This window comes from Periplaneta americana, chromosome 15 (genome assembly GCF_040183065.1).
Source record: "Periplaneta americana isolate PAMFEO1 chromosome 15, P.americana_PAMFEO1_priV1, whole genome shotgun sequence".
NCBI lineage: Eukaryota > Metazoa > Arthropoda > Insecta > Blattodea > Blattidae > Periplaneta > Periplaneta americana.
In genome coordinates, this window is record NC_091131.1 from 36,783,667 (window position 1) to 36,802,000 (window position 18,334).

General features: G+C 34.5%; 2 protein-coding genes and 1 non-coding gene across 7 annotated transcripts in view; 2 read left to right on the top strand and 1 right to left on the bottom strand.

Moving 5' to 3' along the window:
* Nucleotides 1–18,334, top strand: part of LOC138714796 (uncharacterized) — a 1,282,494-nt gene that overhangs the window by 236,543 nt on the left and 1,027,617 nt on the right. The window lies entirely within an intron of this gene.
* LOC138714795 (uncharacterized) overlaps nt 1–18,334 on the bottom strand; it is a 521,014-nt gene that overhangs the window by 38,635 nt on the left and 464,045 nt on the right. For 2 of the 3 annotated variants that reach the window (XR_011336087.1, XM_069846932.1), the window contains exon 3: nt 17,891–18,157. Coding sequence is in view for 2 of the 3 variants with exons in the window: in XM_069846932.1 (XP_069703033.1) it covers nt 17,891–18,157 (267 nt within the window). In the remaining variant the exon portion in view is untranslated. The remainder of the gene's footprint in view (nt 1–17,890; nt 18,158–18,334) is intronic. The other variant, XM_069846931.1, reaches the window with a different exon arrangement.
* TRNAC-GCA (transfer RNA cysteine (anticodon GCA)) lies at nt 5,790–5,862 on the top strand. Its single transcript has one exon. It is a non-coding gene; the product is annotated as a tRNA-Cys (tRNA).

The window sequence follows — 18,334 nt, forward strand, 5'->3', positions numbered from 1 at the left end:
TAGTTGCAGTAAGAGACGTGCTTAACCGCACTATAAGATTCCACTCGCTCTTGATATCCGCCATAAATTACGAATACATCAGAGCGGCTACTGAATTCATTAAGAACCTTACAGACTTCATAACTTCTTTGCAATTATGTCATTAGAGTCCGAAAGAATTCCTGCGCCGAGTTATAAAACAATGCAGCAAAATAGACATTAAGGAATTTTTATTAATGGATATCATTAAGTTATGACCCTTGAAAGCTGTAATTACGAATATCGTTTGAATATTAAGTAAGTTATTTCCCATAATGAAATGTACTCCAACTTTGATCCAGAAAATGGCAAGGTTCTGCCACAACAAAACGGAAGAAAAGATGACTGGATCATTAAGGCTTTTGATAACTGTATTTATGGACGCTAAGTACCATGTGATTACGGCCAAGAAGTGCAATTAGCATGTCTAGGAAATCCATACTTTTTGAGAATTTGAAGACGACGAAAGAAGACTGTATTTCTAAACATGCTGGAAGGAGAAGCTATAAAATTTGATATTATGTTTTCCAGCAGGAAGAGGAGTATTGGAAAGCGTTCAAAAAAGAAAAAGCCGACAAATGGAAAAAAAAGTTATGGCAGTACAGTAGAACCCAGTTTATCCGTCACCCTATTAACCGATTGGTGGATTGTCCGATTGTTTTTGTTTCGCTTTTATTTCAATATTAATTTACATGAAATACTGTTTTGTACATTATATTAGAACAGCCCTGGCATAAGACGGGAAGTTAAAGGATCAAAGACACCCACACCCATGTCCTTTTCGCTTACACTGCCTTAGAGTAAGGCTCTTTGCATCAGCGGTGGATTTTAGACGTCCAGCGAGAGCCGTAAGTTCGTAAAAGCCTGATACAATCCGTCACTGAATTCCTCTCCGCTCATACCGTACCGAAACAAAACTGTCTAAACTGGGGAAGGTGGAGTGTGGAGTTAAAGCGTGATCTGCAGTGACTCAATCGAGTTAATAACGCCCAGGTCTGTATTGGTACGTATTTTTTCAAGAGAGCATTATTACAATCCTTTATCGTTAAACAGTATGGTCTACTGTTAGAATTCCCGTACTATATGTATGTATGTATGTATGTATGTATGTATGTATTTATTTACACTGCAAGTGGGCAAGCACCCCGTGGCAGTGGTATATACAATATTAACAATACACAGTTAAAATGATAAGCAATACACAATAAAATTTACAATACATAATACAATTTACAACACATATACAATTTTATACACAATACAATAAGAATACACAATACAATTTAACACAATAATAATAAAACATAAAATAAAACACCTAATTTCACAACACAACCTACATAATTATGTATAGGTCCTACATAAGTTTCAATAGTCTTTCACTTTACTCTCATCTCATTCCCTATAACTTTTATTTTCTTTTAATTGTTTATTTTACGACGGTTTATAAACTTTTAAAGTTATTAGCGTCAAAATTAAATGAAGGTAATAATGCCAGCAAAAATGAGTCCAGGGTCCAACGCCGAATGTTACTAAGCATTTGCTCTTAATGGGTTGAGGGAAAACTCCGGAATAAACCTCAACAGGATTTGAATCCGGGCTCGCTCGTTTCACGGTCATGCATGCTAACCGTTAGTCCACTGCGGTGGACCTACTGTATAATTTCTATATAAAATGTCTTCCACGGGTGTCAAGAGAAAACGTATCGAAAAACGTGCAAATAATTGAATGGTTTGGGAAGGGGAAACTATGGCTCATATCGCAGCAGAATACGAGATTGGAGCTATAACTGCGATATTAAAAACAAGTATAGAGTGTATAACAAAGTAGAGGGTGCGTCAGAAAGAACGGATGGATTTCAAACTATCGATACGCAACGAGGAGAGAGAGTAGTGAGGGGGACCACGACTGTTGGGTCAGCCATAGAATGCAGTTTCAGTTGAGAACATGGTGTTGGTCTGGTGTACAACGTGCTTTCATCGTAGAGACATTTTTGAAAAATGAAGAGTCTGTGATCGCCACTCAGGACTCATTTCGACATCGGATGTCACGCTAGGATTCCAACTCGGAATACAATTTTACGGTGGAAGGCTTCATTTCGTATCACATGTTCAACATTAAAGAAGAAATCACCTGGACGAAATTCTATTGCACTGAGATTGTCCGAGGCTACGGTAAGATCTCGCGCCCTGCGACTTCTTTCTTTGGGACCATTTGAAGGCGTAAGTTTGTAAACATCGATCACATACACTGGACGAACTGAAGACAGCGATTCGCGAAGAAATCGTGGCAATTGCACCAGCTATGACTGTGAAAGTGATGGCGAACATCAGAAAACGCCTCGATGCCTGTATTGAAAGCCAAGGACATCATATGGATAATGTTGTTTTACATAAATAAACTGCATGTATTGGTGAATATGTTGATAACAATAAATTTTTGATTTGATGAATCTTTACAATTTTCTTGCCCTGTGAAATCCATCCGTTCTTTCTGACGCATCCTGTATGTAAATTTACAAATGAGACCTCCATTATTCCTATTTTTCTGTAGACAGCCATTATAAAGAGTTTTCTTGCCCCTTAAAAACCCGTTGACAACCGAATAAAATTAGCGAACTGTCCACTATTTAGCGTCTTAAACACAACACCACGGAGAAAATTACGAAATATTTATGGTATGGATTATCCGATATTTTCGATTAACCGTTCAGCCCATCCCCTTCATTACCACGGATGACAGAGGTTCTACTGTATACTTACAACTCTGGTAAATAGGCAGTCAAATAGGATCAATTTTCGGTAACGGAACATAATGGTTGCGCCAGGGAAATAATAGCCTATGTATATCTTCAATTATTTCTTTAAACAGCAAGGATAAAGAAAAAGTAAATATTAAAGGAAACCCCTTAGTGCTGTTATGGTTACAACCACAATGTTGTCAACATGAAAGCACATTAGGCTATTCTGGCCCTTATAATATTTTTGCTTCCAAAATTGATGAACTTCGTCAAAACGATAAATAATTTTGGTTGCTGTGAATATTTTCTTAAAATACCAGTTACTTCCGTTAGACCAAAAATACAATGCCAAAATGGGCATAATTTATCATTTACCGCTTCAGTGAAAATTTCCCCAAGCTTTTCGTTCGTCGATTTCAACGATATTCCCTAGACCACAGCATATTTCGCCTTCATTTCACTCTGATAACGTATTAAGTCTTTCAAAATCCATATTTTATTTTAATAATAATAATAATAATAATAATAATAATAATAATAATAATAACAATAATAATAATAATAATAATGTTTTATTTTCGCTGGCAGAGTTAAGGCCATAAGGACTTCTCTTCCACTCAACCAGCCTTAATCAATACAATACATAAATTTAAATTACAAATATTTTCAGTACACTTAAAAGGTTGTCCAGGAATAATCTTCACTACACATTTATTTAAATTTAGATAAATCTATAAGGTAAAGTAGTAACTTAATTTATGAGCTAATTTAATTCAATGAATTATAATTAATTTAATATTTGAGATAGCTAGTAAAATGATGAAAATTAATTTAACATAAGCTTACTAGGACTATGTTACAGGGAGAATATATATATTTCTATTTCTATAATGAGAATATTAATGTAATTGCCATTAGAGGTTTTTTAAATCTATTTAGAGATATTAAAGATAATAATAATAATAAGAATGGACGGATGTTAGTTTCATTATAAGTAACAAATATTAATCAGCAATTCATCTGTTAAGTAAGAATTTATGTAATTTTGACCTAAATGAAGCAATTGTCCAACAACCCCTTATATCACTCGGAAGCGAGTTCCAATTTCTAGCAACTGAAACTGTATAGGATGAAGAATATAAAGATGTCTTGTGGTAGGATATAATGAGTAAATTGTTATAATGAGATCTTGTACTTAGCTGATGATATGCGGATAAATTTTGAAAACGAGAAGCCAAATATATTGGGGTAGCGGTGCGCAGAATTTGAAATAAGAGAACAAGAGAATGCAGGGCTCGTCGATCGCTTAGCCTTAGCCAAGACAGAGTTTGGAAAGACGGGGAAACATGATCATACTTACGAATATTACAAATATAACGGACGCACGCATTATGCACACGTTGTAGCCTGCTGCTCAAATTTGCATTTAGGTTACTTAATATAATATCGCAGTAGTCAAAGTGTGGCATCACGAGTGTTTGTACAAGGATTAATTTTAATTTATCAGGAAGAAAGTGCTTCAGTCGCTTTAATGAGTGAATAATGGAAATTATTTTATTTTAGTGCATTAAAAAACCATCACTTAGTCGCTAATTCTTGTACTTGACGTCCCTATTGCGATTTGTAATGCGAATGATATCTCAGCTGCTAACAAGGCAAAAGTAACTTTCTCTTATACAGCGTGTCCCAAAATGATTTTTACGATTTAATATGGTTTATTTCGGAAAGTATGTAAGCTATAGGAGCGCATTTGGTCTCAATATAGAGCTAATAACTCCTAGTTTATTAAGCACATGGTTACCATATGCGCATGCGCTAACTACTGTTGGAAAATGTCGTTGTCGAAACCTTAGAGTGCTTTTGTGTTCTGAATTTCGCAGCTCATCGTTTCATCGTTGTGTTGTGACATCTGGAAGAGGAAGACGAGTTTATTTTTGAGCAGGGTGTACCATCTCACTCCCACCATCATGTACACTGGATTCCATCGCATGGGAAAAGTCAATACAAATTTACTTACATTTAAGCTGCCAACCAGGAAAAATGTACAGTTAATTTTTTATGTATTTCTTACAGCGCTATAATAAATCATTTAGGAACATTATTTTACGGTCTCCCGTTTTAAAATTAAAAGAGAGGAATTTCAATATATAGTAACCCTAGATCATAATATATAAAACAGATAGCTCATCCCTATGTTAAAATCGGTAGCACTTTGAAGAGAACAACCGCTAGGATCGCCACCCATCCGCCGTAAACGAACACGAGATGGCAGTACAGGCACTAATGCAATTCAAATGTGAGTTGTGACGTGACTCCTTATGTAACAACTAGATGGCAGCATAGTAAACCTGACTGTAGGGCTCTGAGTTCTGAATTCGCAACTGATCTACGTCTGTGTTCATTACACAACGGAGTGGGCCATGAAAATTTTAGCTCTCCTTGGCAACGGTTTGTTGTTAATTGATTTGTATCTTTCATACGAGAAATAAAACTGTTCCTGAGTTTCCTTTACTTATTATATTGTATTCACACTACATTACAAAAGTTGCTACTGTCAGAGCCTTATAAGCTCGAGCAACCTCGGTATATATGATCTTGGCAGTAACGTAGGCTATTATGATTTCCATAATTTAAGAAAATGATTTTCACACATATAAATATAACATTAGAAATTGTTACAATATAGTGTAACTGGTTTAGTATGTAAATAAATAAAAGATACAGGGTTATTAAAAAAGAACTCACTGGTTTCGTGATTTTATTGTGGGAAGTTATGAAATATATCATAATTATTTGTGTGTAAATCTGTGCTATATGTCCACGAGTTTTTAATGGAATAGTTCGCACACAGTTAGTTTCACATATCGCCGCTAAGAGCGTGCGAACCAATAGAAACGTGCGTTCGTTAGCAGAAAACCACAATTTAAGTCAAATAGAAAAAATGTGCACTCAATGCTGGGTCTTGACGTCTTGTCAACCCACGTGAAGTATGTGGATATAAAAAAATAATTGAGCCTGGGTCTAGTAGAGTTCCGGGGTAGCTCAATCGGTAGAGCGTTGGCACGCACAGCCAAAGACCCCGGGTTCGATACCCGGCCCCGGAACAATTTTCCCCTTGAAATTATTCAATAAAATTAATGATAAAATATTAGGCAGCAAATATATAATTTGAACTGGTAATGGAAATTACGGGAAAACGGCTGAACGGATTTTAATAAATGACCCCTCATTTTGAAGCTTGGAACTCAATGTTTTTCAGAAAAATAGTAGTTTTCAGTGAAATGCCAATTTTTCAACATAATTTTCCTATTTTACAAGATTTATCTGTCGTCAGTTTTGAGAACTAGCTAATAGCATTTCAGAATAAAACAAAAAACACACTACAGTAAACAATATTACACGAAGGCCATGACCTGCAAGAATGCTGACATATTTAGAGCTCAAATAAAATTGGTTATTAAAAACTTAACTTACTAAAAATAATTTACAGGTTCGATTCTGTGGTGTGCAATTTTCTAGGTACAGCTATGTATTGGATATTAAAAACTACAAAACTTGAGGTGATTTGATGACATTATTACCATTAGAAATGAAATATTATTGTAGTTAATGCCATGATGTGACTATTTTTCATTAATTATACATATTAATGCTATATTGATAATATGAAAGTGAAACGTTTTGGGGTTATATAAGTAGATATAGAGAATAACTTAAATTATATTTTGATTTCTATATTTTACTGAGTGGCGGCTATATAGTATATGTTACTGAAAGCTATGAAACTTACGTAAGATAATAATATTATTAAAAATCAAATATTTTTATAATTATTAATCAAGTGGGATTGGGTCTTTTTCGTATATTTAATGGCGGTGTGGTGTAGATATTTATATGCGTGGTTCTCTTCAGTATTGGCTCGAGAGAGAGTATCTTTCATTATTATGGAAGCAAATAACTTTCAGAATGTCTGGTGTTCTTCATTGAAAATAAATCTGAAAAATGTTTATTTGAACGTCTAATGAACTTAGTTTGCAGCATTTGCTGCACAAGCCACTAGTATTATAGAAACTGAGTTATTACGATTCGCCTGTAATTATTTAATATGTCATCTTCATGACATCCCTTTTTTATTGTATTATGAGATATGTTTTCTCAAATACTGTGAAAGTAAAATTTGTTATTATTCGGCTTAGTTTATATTATTTTCAATGGTCTGTTAATGTTGATAAAATAAACATTTAACAGAGGCTTAGGATTTAACCAAAATCAGTTGTGTAAGCTTACTAGTTTAACCCTACATTAAATAATCATTGGAAATGGACTCCATTAAACTAGTTTATTAAATATGCTTACAATAACAATGACGTCTTAAGATCCTGTTAGAGACCATTAATTTACGTCCAACAGATAATCAATAGAATTGATAGATAGTGTTTAGGCGAATCAGTATGAATACGAATAGATAGAGAATGAACTTCAATGTAGGTCTTTTCATTTCAGGGAGAGAGAGACCTAACCTATCCTGAATTAAATCGGATTGGAAACCCATTCATTTAGCTGATACTGAATAAGTAATGAATGCAGTTGAGACAATGTCGTTAAATAAGTTAATAGAATAGGCATATGTGTTGCGGACAATATAGATAAGCGAAAGTCGTGGTGAAAATTATAATTCTATTTCAATCTGTTAGCGTAAGCGTTTTTCGGTCTCAACGCTGTGTGAAAGTAAATTGTGCCCGTCCGTCATATCGGTGATAGTGCAATGGTAGGCATATTTGACGAGGTGTAAGTTCTAGACCTCGGTAAGAAGTTACTCGACATTCCCCTTACGATTGGAGAATGCCTTAGAAAAATATAACCTGGTAATCAAAAGTAACTCTCGACTGCAAATTAATATGTCACATCCAACTCGCACTATCGATGGAATAGAGACAAGTGGCTTTTAAGAAATCCGCCCTCACATAAGCCCGCCATTCGTCCCTATCGTGTGCAAGTTTAATCCAACCTGTATCATCATATCCCACCTCCCTCAAATCCATTTTTATACTATCCTCCCATCTACGCCTCGGCCTCCACAAAGGTATTTTTTTCTTCCAGCCTCCCAACTAACACTCTACATGCATTTCTGACTTTGCCCATACGTGCTATATGTCCTGCCAATCTCAAACGTCCTAATTATGTCACGTGAAGAATACAATGCGTGCAGTTCTGTGTTGTGTAACTTTCCCCATTCTCCTGTAACTTCATCCCTCTTAGCCCCAAATACTTTCCTAAAAACCTTATTCTCAAACACCCTTAATATCTTTCCTCTCTCAAAGTGACAGACCAAATTTCACAACCATACAGAACAATCTGCAATATAACTGTTTTATACATTCTAACTAAGTTTTTTGACAGCAGACTAGATGACAAAATTTTCTCAACTGAATAATAACAGGCATTTTCCATATTGCAAGTCTTATTTACTTAGCCTACTTACACATGGTTTTTAAGGAACCCGTAGGTTCATTGTCGCCCTCACATAAGCCCGCCATGGATTCCTATCCTGAGCAAGATTATCCAGCCCCTACCATCATATCCCACCTTCCTCAAATCCATTTAATACTCGTTTTATTCTCCCATCTACGTCTCGACCTCCCCAAAGGTCTTTCTCCCTCAGATCTCCCAACTAACACTCTATATGAATTTCTGGATTCATCCATACGTTCTAAATGCCTTGCCCATCTAAAACGTTGGATTTAATGTTCCTAATTATGTTAGGTGAAGAATGCAATGCGTGCAGTTCTGTGTCATGTAACTTTCTCCATTCTCCTGCAACTTTATCTCTCTTAGCCCCAAATATTTTCCTAAACACCTTATTCTCAAACATCCTTAATACCTTTCCTCTCTCAAAGTGAGAGTCCAAGTTTCACAACCATACAGAACAATTTGCAATATAACTGTTTTATAAATTCTAACTTTAATATTTTTGACAGCAGACTAGATGACAAAATTTTCTCAAGTGAATAATAACAGGCATTTTCCATATTGAAAGTCTTATTTACTTAGCCAACTTACAAATGGTTTTTAAGGAACCCGTAGGTTCATTGCCGCCCTCACATAAGCCCGCCATGGAATCCTATCCTGAGCAAGAGTATCCATTCCCTATAATCGTAGTCTATCCCTCCTGCCTCAAATCTATATTAATATTATCCTCCCACCTACGTCTCTGCCTCCCCTAAGGTCTTTTCCCCTCCGGTCTCTCAACTAACACTCTATATGCATTTCTGGATTCGCCGGTACGTTCTATATGCCCTGCCCATCTCAACAGTCTGGATTTACTGTTCCTAATTATGTCAGGTGAAGAATACAATGCGTGCAGTTCTGCATTGTGTAACTTTCTCCGTTCTCCTGTAACTTTATCTCTCTTAGCTCCAATATTTTCCAAATCACCTTATTCTCAAACACACTTAACCTCTGTTCTTCTCTCAAAGTGAGAGTCCAAGTTTCACAATCATACAGAACAATCGGTAATATAACTGTTTTATAAATTCTAACTTCCAGCTTTTTTGAAAGCAGACTGGATGACAAAACCTTCTCTCAACTGAATAATAACAGGCATTTTTCATATTGCAAGTCTTACATATTTCTTACAAATGATTTTTAAGAAACCCGTAGGTTCATTGCCGCCATGGGTTCTTATCCTGAGCAAGATTAATCCAGTCTCTATCATCATATCCCTCCTCCCTCAAATCTATTTTGATATTATCCTCCCATCTACGTCTCTGCCTTCCCAAAAGTCTTTTCCCCTCCGGTCTCCCAACTAACACTCTAAATACATTTCTGGATTCGCCCATACGTGCTACATGCCCTGCCCATCTCAAACGTCTGGATTTTATGTTCCTAATTATGTCAGGTGAAGAATACAATGCGTGCAGTTGTGCGTTGTGTAACTTTCTCCATTCTCCTGTAACTTTATCTCTCTTAGCTCCAAATATTTTCCTAAGCAACTTATTCTCATATACCCTTAACCTCTGTTTGTCGTTCAAACTGAGAGTCCAAGTTTCACAACCATATAGAAAAACCAGTAATATAACTGTTTTATAAATCCTAACTTTCAGTTTTTTTTAAAGAAGAGTGGATGACAAAAGCTTTTCAACCAAATAGCAGCAGGGATTTTCCGTATTTATTCTGCATTTAATTTCCTCTCGAGTATCATTTACATTTGTTACTGTTTCTCCAGAGTATTTAAATTTTTCCACGTTTTGAAAGGAGAAATGTCCAATTTTTATAATTCCATTTCGTAACCGAATAAAAAATAGCAATGGAACTATTTTTTTCGTAATGTATTGACGTAAATACGTTTTTGTTCCTAAGTTAATTCAATAAAATCATTAATTCAGGACAGCCATGGTACTATCTCTGCATAGGACGATACAGCACTCAAGCTGTCGTTGTTAACATTCAGCAAAAGCCTTTTTGTACAATTGTATGCCTGTAACTTTCAAACTATTTCCCGAACGTAGAATATAATTACGTAATTCAAAGGCCATAGCTTCTAACGTACAATATTTTGTAGACAGACAGATAGATGGATTTATTCAGCAGTATTATACATACAGATGCACTACACTATCATAATTTTCTCTTAAATCCAACGCAGAGGTCTTTTCACCCTATGTGCTGTATAAAAATAAGTCTTACTTTGCAGATTTCACCCCCCTCACCTGTGGTTAGATACAACCACTTTCCAAAAGAACGCACAGATTAATATGAAAATAACACAAACAAAACGCATTATATAATATATCCTAACCTTATATAGAAACAGACATAAAAGTGCATAATTGAATAGTTACCATTATCCCTTCGTCAATTCGCATCATATACTTCAACAGATGAAGCTCTAAGCTGTCTCGCCTTCAAGAGGAACAATCCAGTCTTTTCTTCGCATTCTCTATTTCTCATGAGGTCAAGATATTCAAGCGAATCCCTATTCTGACTTAGCATCGAGGGTAGTAGATATTTTCTCCGGATATTTTCCGTTTCGTCACACTGGGATAAAATGTGTCTCCAGGAGTCCTTTTCCCTACACAAAGGACAAAGGCGCTCTCCTTCTTCGGTGACAATTTTGTGACCCTTCCATGCCCCCAATCTTTAGTCACGCTAAACCTGCTCTACTGTTTTGGCTACATCCATTCATATCTAGTTTCATATCTAATATTTAATAACACGCGTATAAACATACGCTTTTTGCACGTTGCAGTATTACAAGAATTTTAGGTTAGGCTTAGGTTTAAGACCTCTCCTGGCAATTCATAATCATCATCATCATCATCATCATCATCATCGGGACAGCGTAACTCCGCCTTCCAGGCGCCCTAACCACAGAAGTGGGTTACAAGTAAGCCAATGTCAGGAGAGACAGAAATGTCAAATGACAACCTGTATATATATATATATATATATATATATATATATATATATATATATATATATATTAGAAAATCAATAAATGTGTTACAATTAATGTTTACATACAGGACAGAAGTGATATACCCGAAACTGTGCAGATTGACTGAGTAATAGAGTACATTAAAATAAAAAAAAAACTCTGATATATTTTGTAATTAATTGCATGGTTAACTAGAAAAGTAGGTTGAAGGGGGTGATGGGTGAAATTTCTATTTTCTACATTTTTCAAGCTACGTCCTTGATTTTTTGTACACCACATAGTCACGGCGTGATAGATAATAATAATAATAATAATAATAATAATAATAATAATAATAATAATAATAATAATAATAATAATAATAATAATTTTTATTTGAAAGATAATAATAGTACACTTTTGGTTGGCACTCCCGATGAAGTAAAAGTGGTGTTTCATTTCTAAGAGTCAATTAGTTTTTGAGTTATTAATAAAATTATTTTGAAAAATTTGCATATTTAAAAATGAAATGTGTCCCTCAATTTTTCATAAAATGTTTGAAATTTGGTTTGCAAGACCAGTGACATATTTAGAAAAACATCACGCATTAGTCTTTTACATCTACTACAAAAGAGAGGGAAAAATTTATAACCGTTGCATAGCCTACCTAAAAAATACAAATTTTACTTTACCGCTGAATATTTAATTTTGTATTCCAAAATATATTCATTTAATCATAAAACATAACAGTATAAAATAGAACATCCAGTAAAAATTTCATGTTCCTATCATCAAAATTGTAAGAGCTTGTACACTTCGAACGTGACGAAAAGTGCCGAAAAAAGTGTGAGAAACAGCTTGTAAAATTTGCATGGAATTGAAGTTCAAGAGTGCAGTTATTTATATATTACTAGTAAATTACATAGAATTTAAGTATCATTAAATTCTTGTACACTACAAAGAGATTTTGCAGGTAGAAGAGATTTAATGATCTTTTTAAACGACTTAATTATAAGGTAAATCTTTAACATTATCTGATAGACAATTTAAGAAATTTAAATATATTCAGGAATATTTTGGGTCCTACTACCCGTACTACATACTAATATACAGTTTGTCTTCCCTATGAGTTTAATGATGAACTGAGCACATAGAATTAAGAATAATATTTTTTTTTAATGTAGAAGACTTGTTAAAACAAATACTGATCCTTAACTTTTTCATTTAAAAGCAATGATACAATTAATAGAGTGAAGATGCTGGGGATTATTCTTGACCCCAAACTAACCTGGGAGGAACACATTAACTATATTACTGTCAAATTTTGAAGGGTGGTTTATTTATTGAGAAATTTAAAACGTTATGTTCTACATCAATATTTTATAACAGCTTACTTTGTATATTTTCAGAGCACTATGGGATATAGTTTACTAATCAGGGGTAATAGTTGTCAAATACAGAAGATATTTTAGTTCAAAAAAAGTAATAACATCCGTAACTGGTTTGTCTTCCACGGTTCATAGTAAATCATTATTAATTTATAAAATAAAAAAATTATGACTGTAACTGGATTATATATCCCTGAAGCAGTTACATATGGGTACAAAATGAGAAATTCTAATGAGACTACAAGTTGTTCTCATTCTTATAATCTTAGGAAACAGGACTACTTTACTTACTTACTTACTTACTGGCTTTTAAGGAACCCGGAGGTTCATTGCCGCCCTCACATAAGCCCGCCATCGGTCCCTATCCTGAGCAAGATTAATCCAGTCTCTACCATCATATCCCACCTCCCTCAAATCCATTTTAATATTATCTTCCCACCTACGTCTCGGCCTCCCTAAAGGCCTTTTTCCCTCCGGCCTCCCAACTAACAATCTATATGCATTTCTGGATTCGCCCATACGTGCTACATGTCCTGCCCATCTCAAACGTCTGGATTTAATGTTCCTAATTATGTCAGGTGAAGTACACAATGCGTGCAGCTCTGTGTTGTGTAACTTTCTCCATTCTCCTGTAACTTCATCCCTCTTAGCCCCAAATATTTTTCTAAGAACCTTATTCTCAAACACCCTTAATCTCTGTTCCTCTCTCAAAGTGAGAGTCCAAGTTTCACAACCATACAGAACAACCTATAATATAACTGTTTTATAAATTCTAACTTTCAGACTTTTTGACAGAAGACTAGATGACAAAAGCTTCTCAACCGAATAATAACAGGCACTTCCCATATTTAGTCTGCGTTTAATTTCCTCCCGAGTGTCATTTATATTTGTTACTGTTGCTCCAAGATATTTGAATTTTTCCACCTCTTCGAAGGATAAATCTCCAATTTTTATAGTTCCATTTACTTTGACATTTGTAAATGTAGACTCTCAAAGACAATGTATAATTATTCGATCAGTGCTTTTAAAATGTGCAAAAAGCTGCCTGGTGATTTTTTTTTATTTTGAAAGGAAGTCGTTAAACGACTTGTCTCTGGTTGGCTGACCCATAAGGTATTTTATAACATTAATGAATTTTATGATTCAGGAAATATAGTGTTTTATATTGTTATTGTTTTACTTGTTATTGTTGACATTGTCGATAGCCTTTTAGACTCTGTGAGATAATAATAAATATCAAATGATATGTTTTATTACTCTTTAGTTATCATTTTTAACTCATCGCGAGTTAATCAACAGTTCAGCAAATCGTGTGACAGGCTACTATTGCATCCTGTCTTTAAAACTATAAGACAAGTATGTAAACGTTGTTTTTCACACTTTTTTACAACAATTGAAACATTTGACAGAAAACTCGTTTCGAGTGACAAGCTATCATTGCATCATATCTTTAAAACTATAAGACAAGTATGTGAACGTTGTGTTTTTCACACTTTTTTAAAAACAATTGAAACATTTGAATGAAAACTCGTTTCGAGTGACAAGCTATCATTGCATCATATCTTTAAAACTATAAGACAAGTATGTAAACGTTGTTTTTTCACACTTTTTTTTACAGAAATTGAAACATTAGAAAGAAAACTCGTTTCGAGTGTCAAGCTATCATTGCATCATATCTTTAAAACTATAAGACAGGTATATAAACGTTGTGTTTTTCACACTTTTTTTCAACAATTGAAACATTTGAAAGAAAACTCGTTTCGAGTGAAAAGCTACCATGCATCATATCTTTAAAACTTTAAGACAAGTATGTAAACGTTGTGTTTTTCACACTTTTTTACAACAATTAAAACATTTGAAAGAAAACTCGTTTCGAGTGTCAAGCTATCATTACATCCTATCTTTAAAACTACAAGACAAGCATGTGAACGTTGTGTTTTTCACACTATTTTTACAACAATTGAAACATTTGAAAGAAAACTAGCTTCGAGTGAAAAGCTAATATATCCTGTCTAAAGGGTATCTAATGATGAAGGTAGATTAAAGTATATAAACGTTGTTCTTTTTCCTCATTTTTTACAATAAAAACATTTGAAAGAAAACTCCTTTCGAGTGACAAGTTTCCATTCCATCCTGTCTTTCAAACTACACGACAAAGGTAGATATAAACGCTGTATTTTCCACACTTTTTCTTACAACAGTGGAAACAGTTGGAAGATAACTTTTTCTGAGTTACACGCTTCTATTGCATCCTATATTTAAAACAGTATGACGAAAGTAGATCCTAGTATATAAACGCTGTGTTATTCACATATATTTACAACGATGAAAATATTTGAAAAAAAAAAAAATGTTATTACTCAAAAGTTACCACTGCTTTCTGTTTTTGAACTGGCTGGCGAAGATATATCATGAGACCACTCTCTTTCAGGGGAGCGCTAGAATGTTGTATATTTACACTATTTCTTTGTATTATATGTTTCAGGCAATAAACATTATTATTATTATTATTATTATTATTATTATTATTATTATTATTATTATTATTATTATTATTAAAAAGATACAAATTTATAAAAGTTCCTTCTACACATGTTTACAACAATGGAAAATGTCGAAAGAAAACTCCGCATTGAAAATCTACCACTATCTTTAAAACTATATGACGAAGGTACATCCATGTTTCCAAATGGCTTGATGTTTTTCAAATATATTTACAATAGTGGGAACATTATTTTTTAAAGAAAACTCGTTTCGAGTGACAAGGTTCTATTGCATCCTGTCTTTAAAACTATAAGACAAGTATGTAAACGTTGTGATTTTCACACTTTTTTTTTACAACAATTGAAACATTTGAAAGAAAACTCGTTTCGAGTGTCAAGCTATCAATAGCATCCTATCTTTAAAACTACAGGGACATCATTTTATTTTTACTTGCATTTTTATTGTACCTGCATTTCTGAATGTACTTCACTCTCACCCCTTCACTAATGTCCTTGCTCCCGTCAGACACACAAACTTACGGCCGCTGTTGCATTCGAAGTCTTCAAGCAGTGAAGTAAACACTGCAGTGTATAGTGTGTTTCATAAATATGATTGCGTTTTCTATAGAAGAAAGAACCTATATTAATAATATCGTACTAAAAAATTATATTCAAGAAACGATAAATTCAATTTCAGAGAATATGCTTCAAAATGTTTTTAATAATATGCGTACTGAATTGAAGCCTGCATTGTAATGAACGGCAACCATTTTCAGCAGCTTGTTTAAAAATTCAGATTAGCTTTTTTTGAATTGAGGTGGCTAGAAGCAAAGGAATGCTAGTGACATTTGTAATAACATGAGTTAAGTGCATTCAGTGTAAGCAAAAGTATCTAAAATTTTAGTGGCAAAGGGATATTTTAATCGCATCACACATTAAAATTTAAATAAAAAATTTCACCGATTTTACGAAAGCTTAAATATTTATACCCCATTTTCTCAAAAGTAACTTAAGTGCACTTACAGCCCTTTACTTATGACCCCCTCAACTGAAATGCACTCTCTATATTGTATGATAACGTCAATAATTAATATGCTAAATAAAGTAGACATTACATAACGAACATAGCCGCCTTAAAAGTTGAGTTTTTGAAAAAAAAAATGTTACTACTCTACTGTATTTTGATAAATTAAGTAAGAGTGATGATCAAACTGAAAATCGTAATATCGTATTTCCCTACAACATAAATGGATACACTACTTTTCTCTCCTCCTATACCTAGTAAAATGATTTGTTTACATATTGCACTAGTAACATCAAACTCCTGTAATGGAAGGGGGCAACAGTGTTTCCGAGTATAGCCAGGTTAATGTTAAAAGTGTTGGTAAAAATAAAGTGATGTCCCCGTATAAGACATGTATGTAAACCTTGTATTTTTCACACTTTTTTTACAACAATGGAAACCTTTGAAAGAACACTCGTTTCGAGTGAAAAGCTACCCTGCATCCTGTCTTTGAAACTATAAGATAAGAATGTAAACGTTGTGTTTTTCACACTTCTTTTTTACAAAAATGGAAACATTTGAAAGAAAACTCGTTTCGAGTGACAAGCTACCATTGCGTCCTGTCTTTAAAGTTATATGACAAATATGTAAACGTTGTGTTTTTCACACTGTTTTACAACAATTGAAACATTTGAAAGAAAACCCGTTTCGAGTGACGAGCTACCATTATGTCCTATCTTTAAAGCTATTATGACAAATATGTAAACGTTGTTTTTCACACTCTTTTTACAACAATTGAAACATTTGAAAGAAAACTCGTTTCGAGTGACAAACTACCGTTGCATCTTGTCTTTAAAACTATAAGACAAGTATGTAAACCTCATGTTTTTCACACTATTTTTTGACAACAATGGAAAAATTTGAAAGAAAACTCGTTTCGAGTGACAGAGTACCCTTGCATCCTGCCTTTAAAACTATATGACGAATATACTCGTACATCCAAGTTTCTTGCCGTCCTGTTTATTCGCATGTTTACAACAATGGAAACATTTGAAAGAAAACTCGTTTCGAGTGACAAAGTACCCTTGCATCCTGCCTTTAAAACTATATGACGAATATACTCGTACATCCAAGTTTCTTGCCATCCTGTTTATTCACATGTTTACAACTATGGAAACATTTGAAAGAAAACTCGTTTCGAGTGACACAGTACCCTTGCATCCTGCCTTTAAAACTATATGACGAATATACTCGTGTATACAAGTTTCATGCCGTCCTGTTTATTCACATGTTTACAACAATGGAAAAATTTGAAAGAAAACTCGTTTCGAGAGACAAAGTACCCTTGCATCCTGCCTTTAAAATTATATGACGAATATACTCGTGTATACAAGTTTCATGCCGTCCTGTTTACTCACATGTTTACAACAATGGAAACATTTGAAAGAAAACTCGTTTCGAGTGACACAGTACCCTTGCATCCTGCCTTTAAAACTATATGACGAATATACTCGTATATACAAGTTTCATGCCGTCCTGTTTATTCACATGTTTACAACAATGGAAACATTTGAAAGAAAACTCGTTTCGAGGGACAAAGTACCCTTGCATCCTGCCTTTAAAACTATGTGAGGAATATACTTGTACATCCAAGTTTCTTGCCGTCCTGTTTACAACAATGGAAACTGTCCCGAGTAAAACTTTCTCTGAATAATATTGAGACAAACGATCTGCGTAATTGATTAAAATAAAATTATGCTAGTGAAATGAATTCTATAGAATCGTTGAGCAGCAATGGACTGCAGTGCGTGTTTGTGTTCGGAAGATAAGCCTAGAACTGACCTCAGACCTTGTCAGAGAGTTGCCGTTACATCTTGGCCGCATGGAACCGCTTCCCTCTTCGTCCTTGCTCGGGGGGCGAGGCGCTGGTCTTGCCGCTGTGCGTCTGGGTCTCCCCGCGCCGCTCGCAGCTATCGAGCCGGCGTAGCTGACTTCTCCACGGGCGGCGCCATGCGATCTAGGGGCGGAGCCTCCGTCTTCCAGCGTCGCGGCGATCCCCCTTCCAGTTGCCGCCACATGTGCTCTCTCAGATCCGGACAAATCGCGAATCTGGAACACCAGCAGAGTTCGTTAGAAATAATACTAGTCTCAAAAATTAGTTTAAATTTTATCAACACACTTGATTAAAAAATGGAAAGTGAAACATACTATAGTGGGGAAAAAGTGAAGTGGCATGTCAGTAAAAAAACTTATTCAGATAGCTATTGCATGCTATTAAACAAAAGT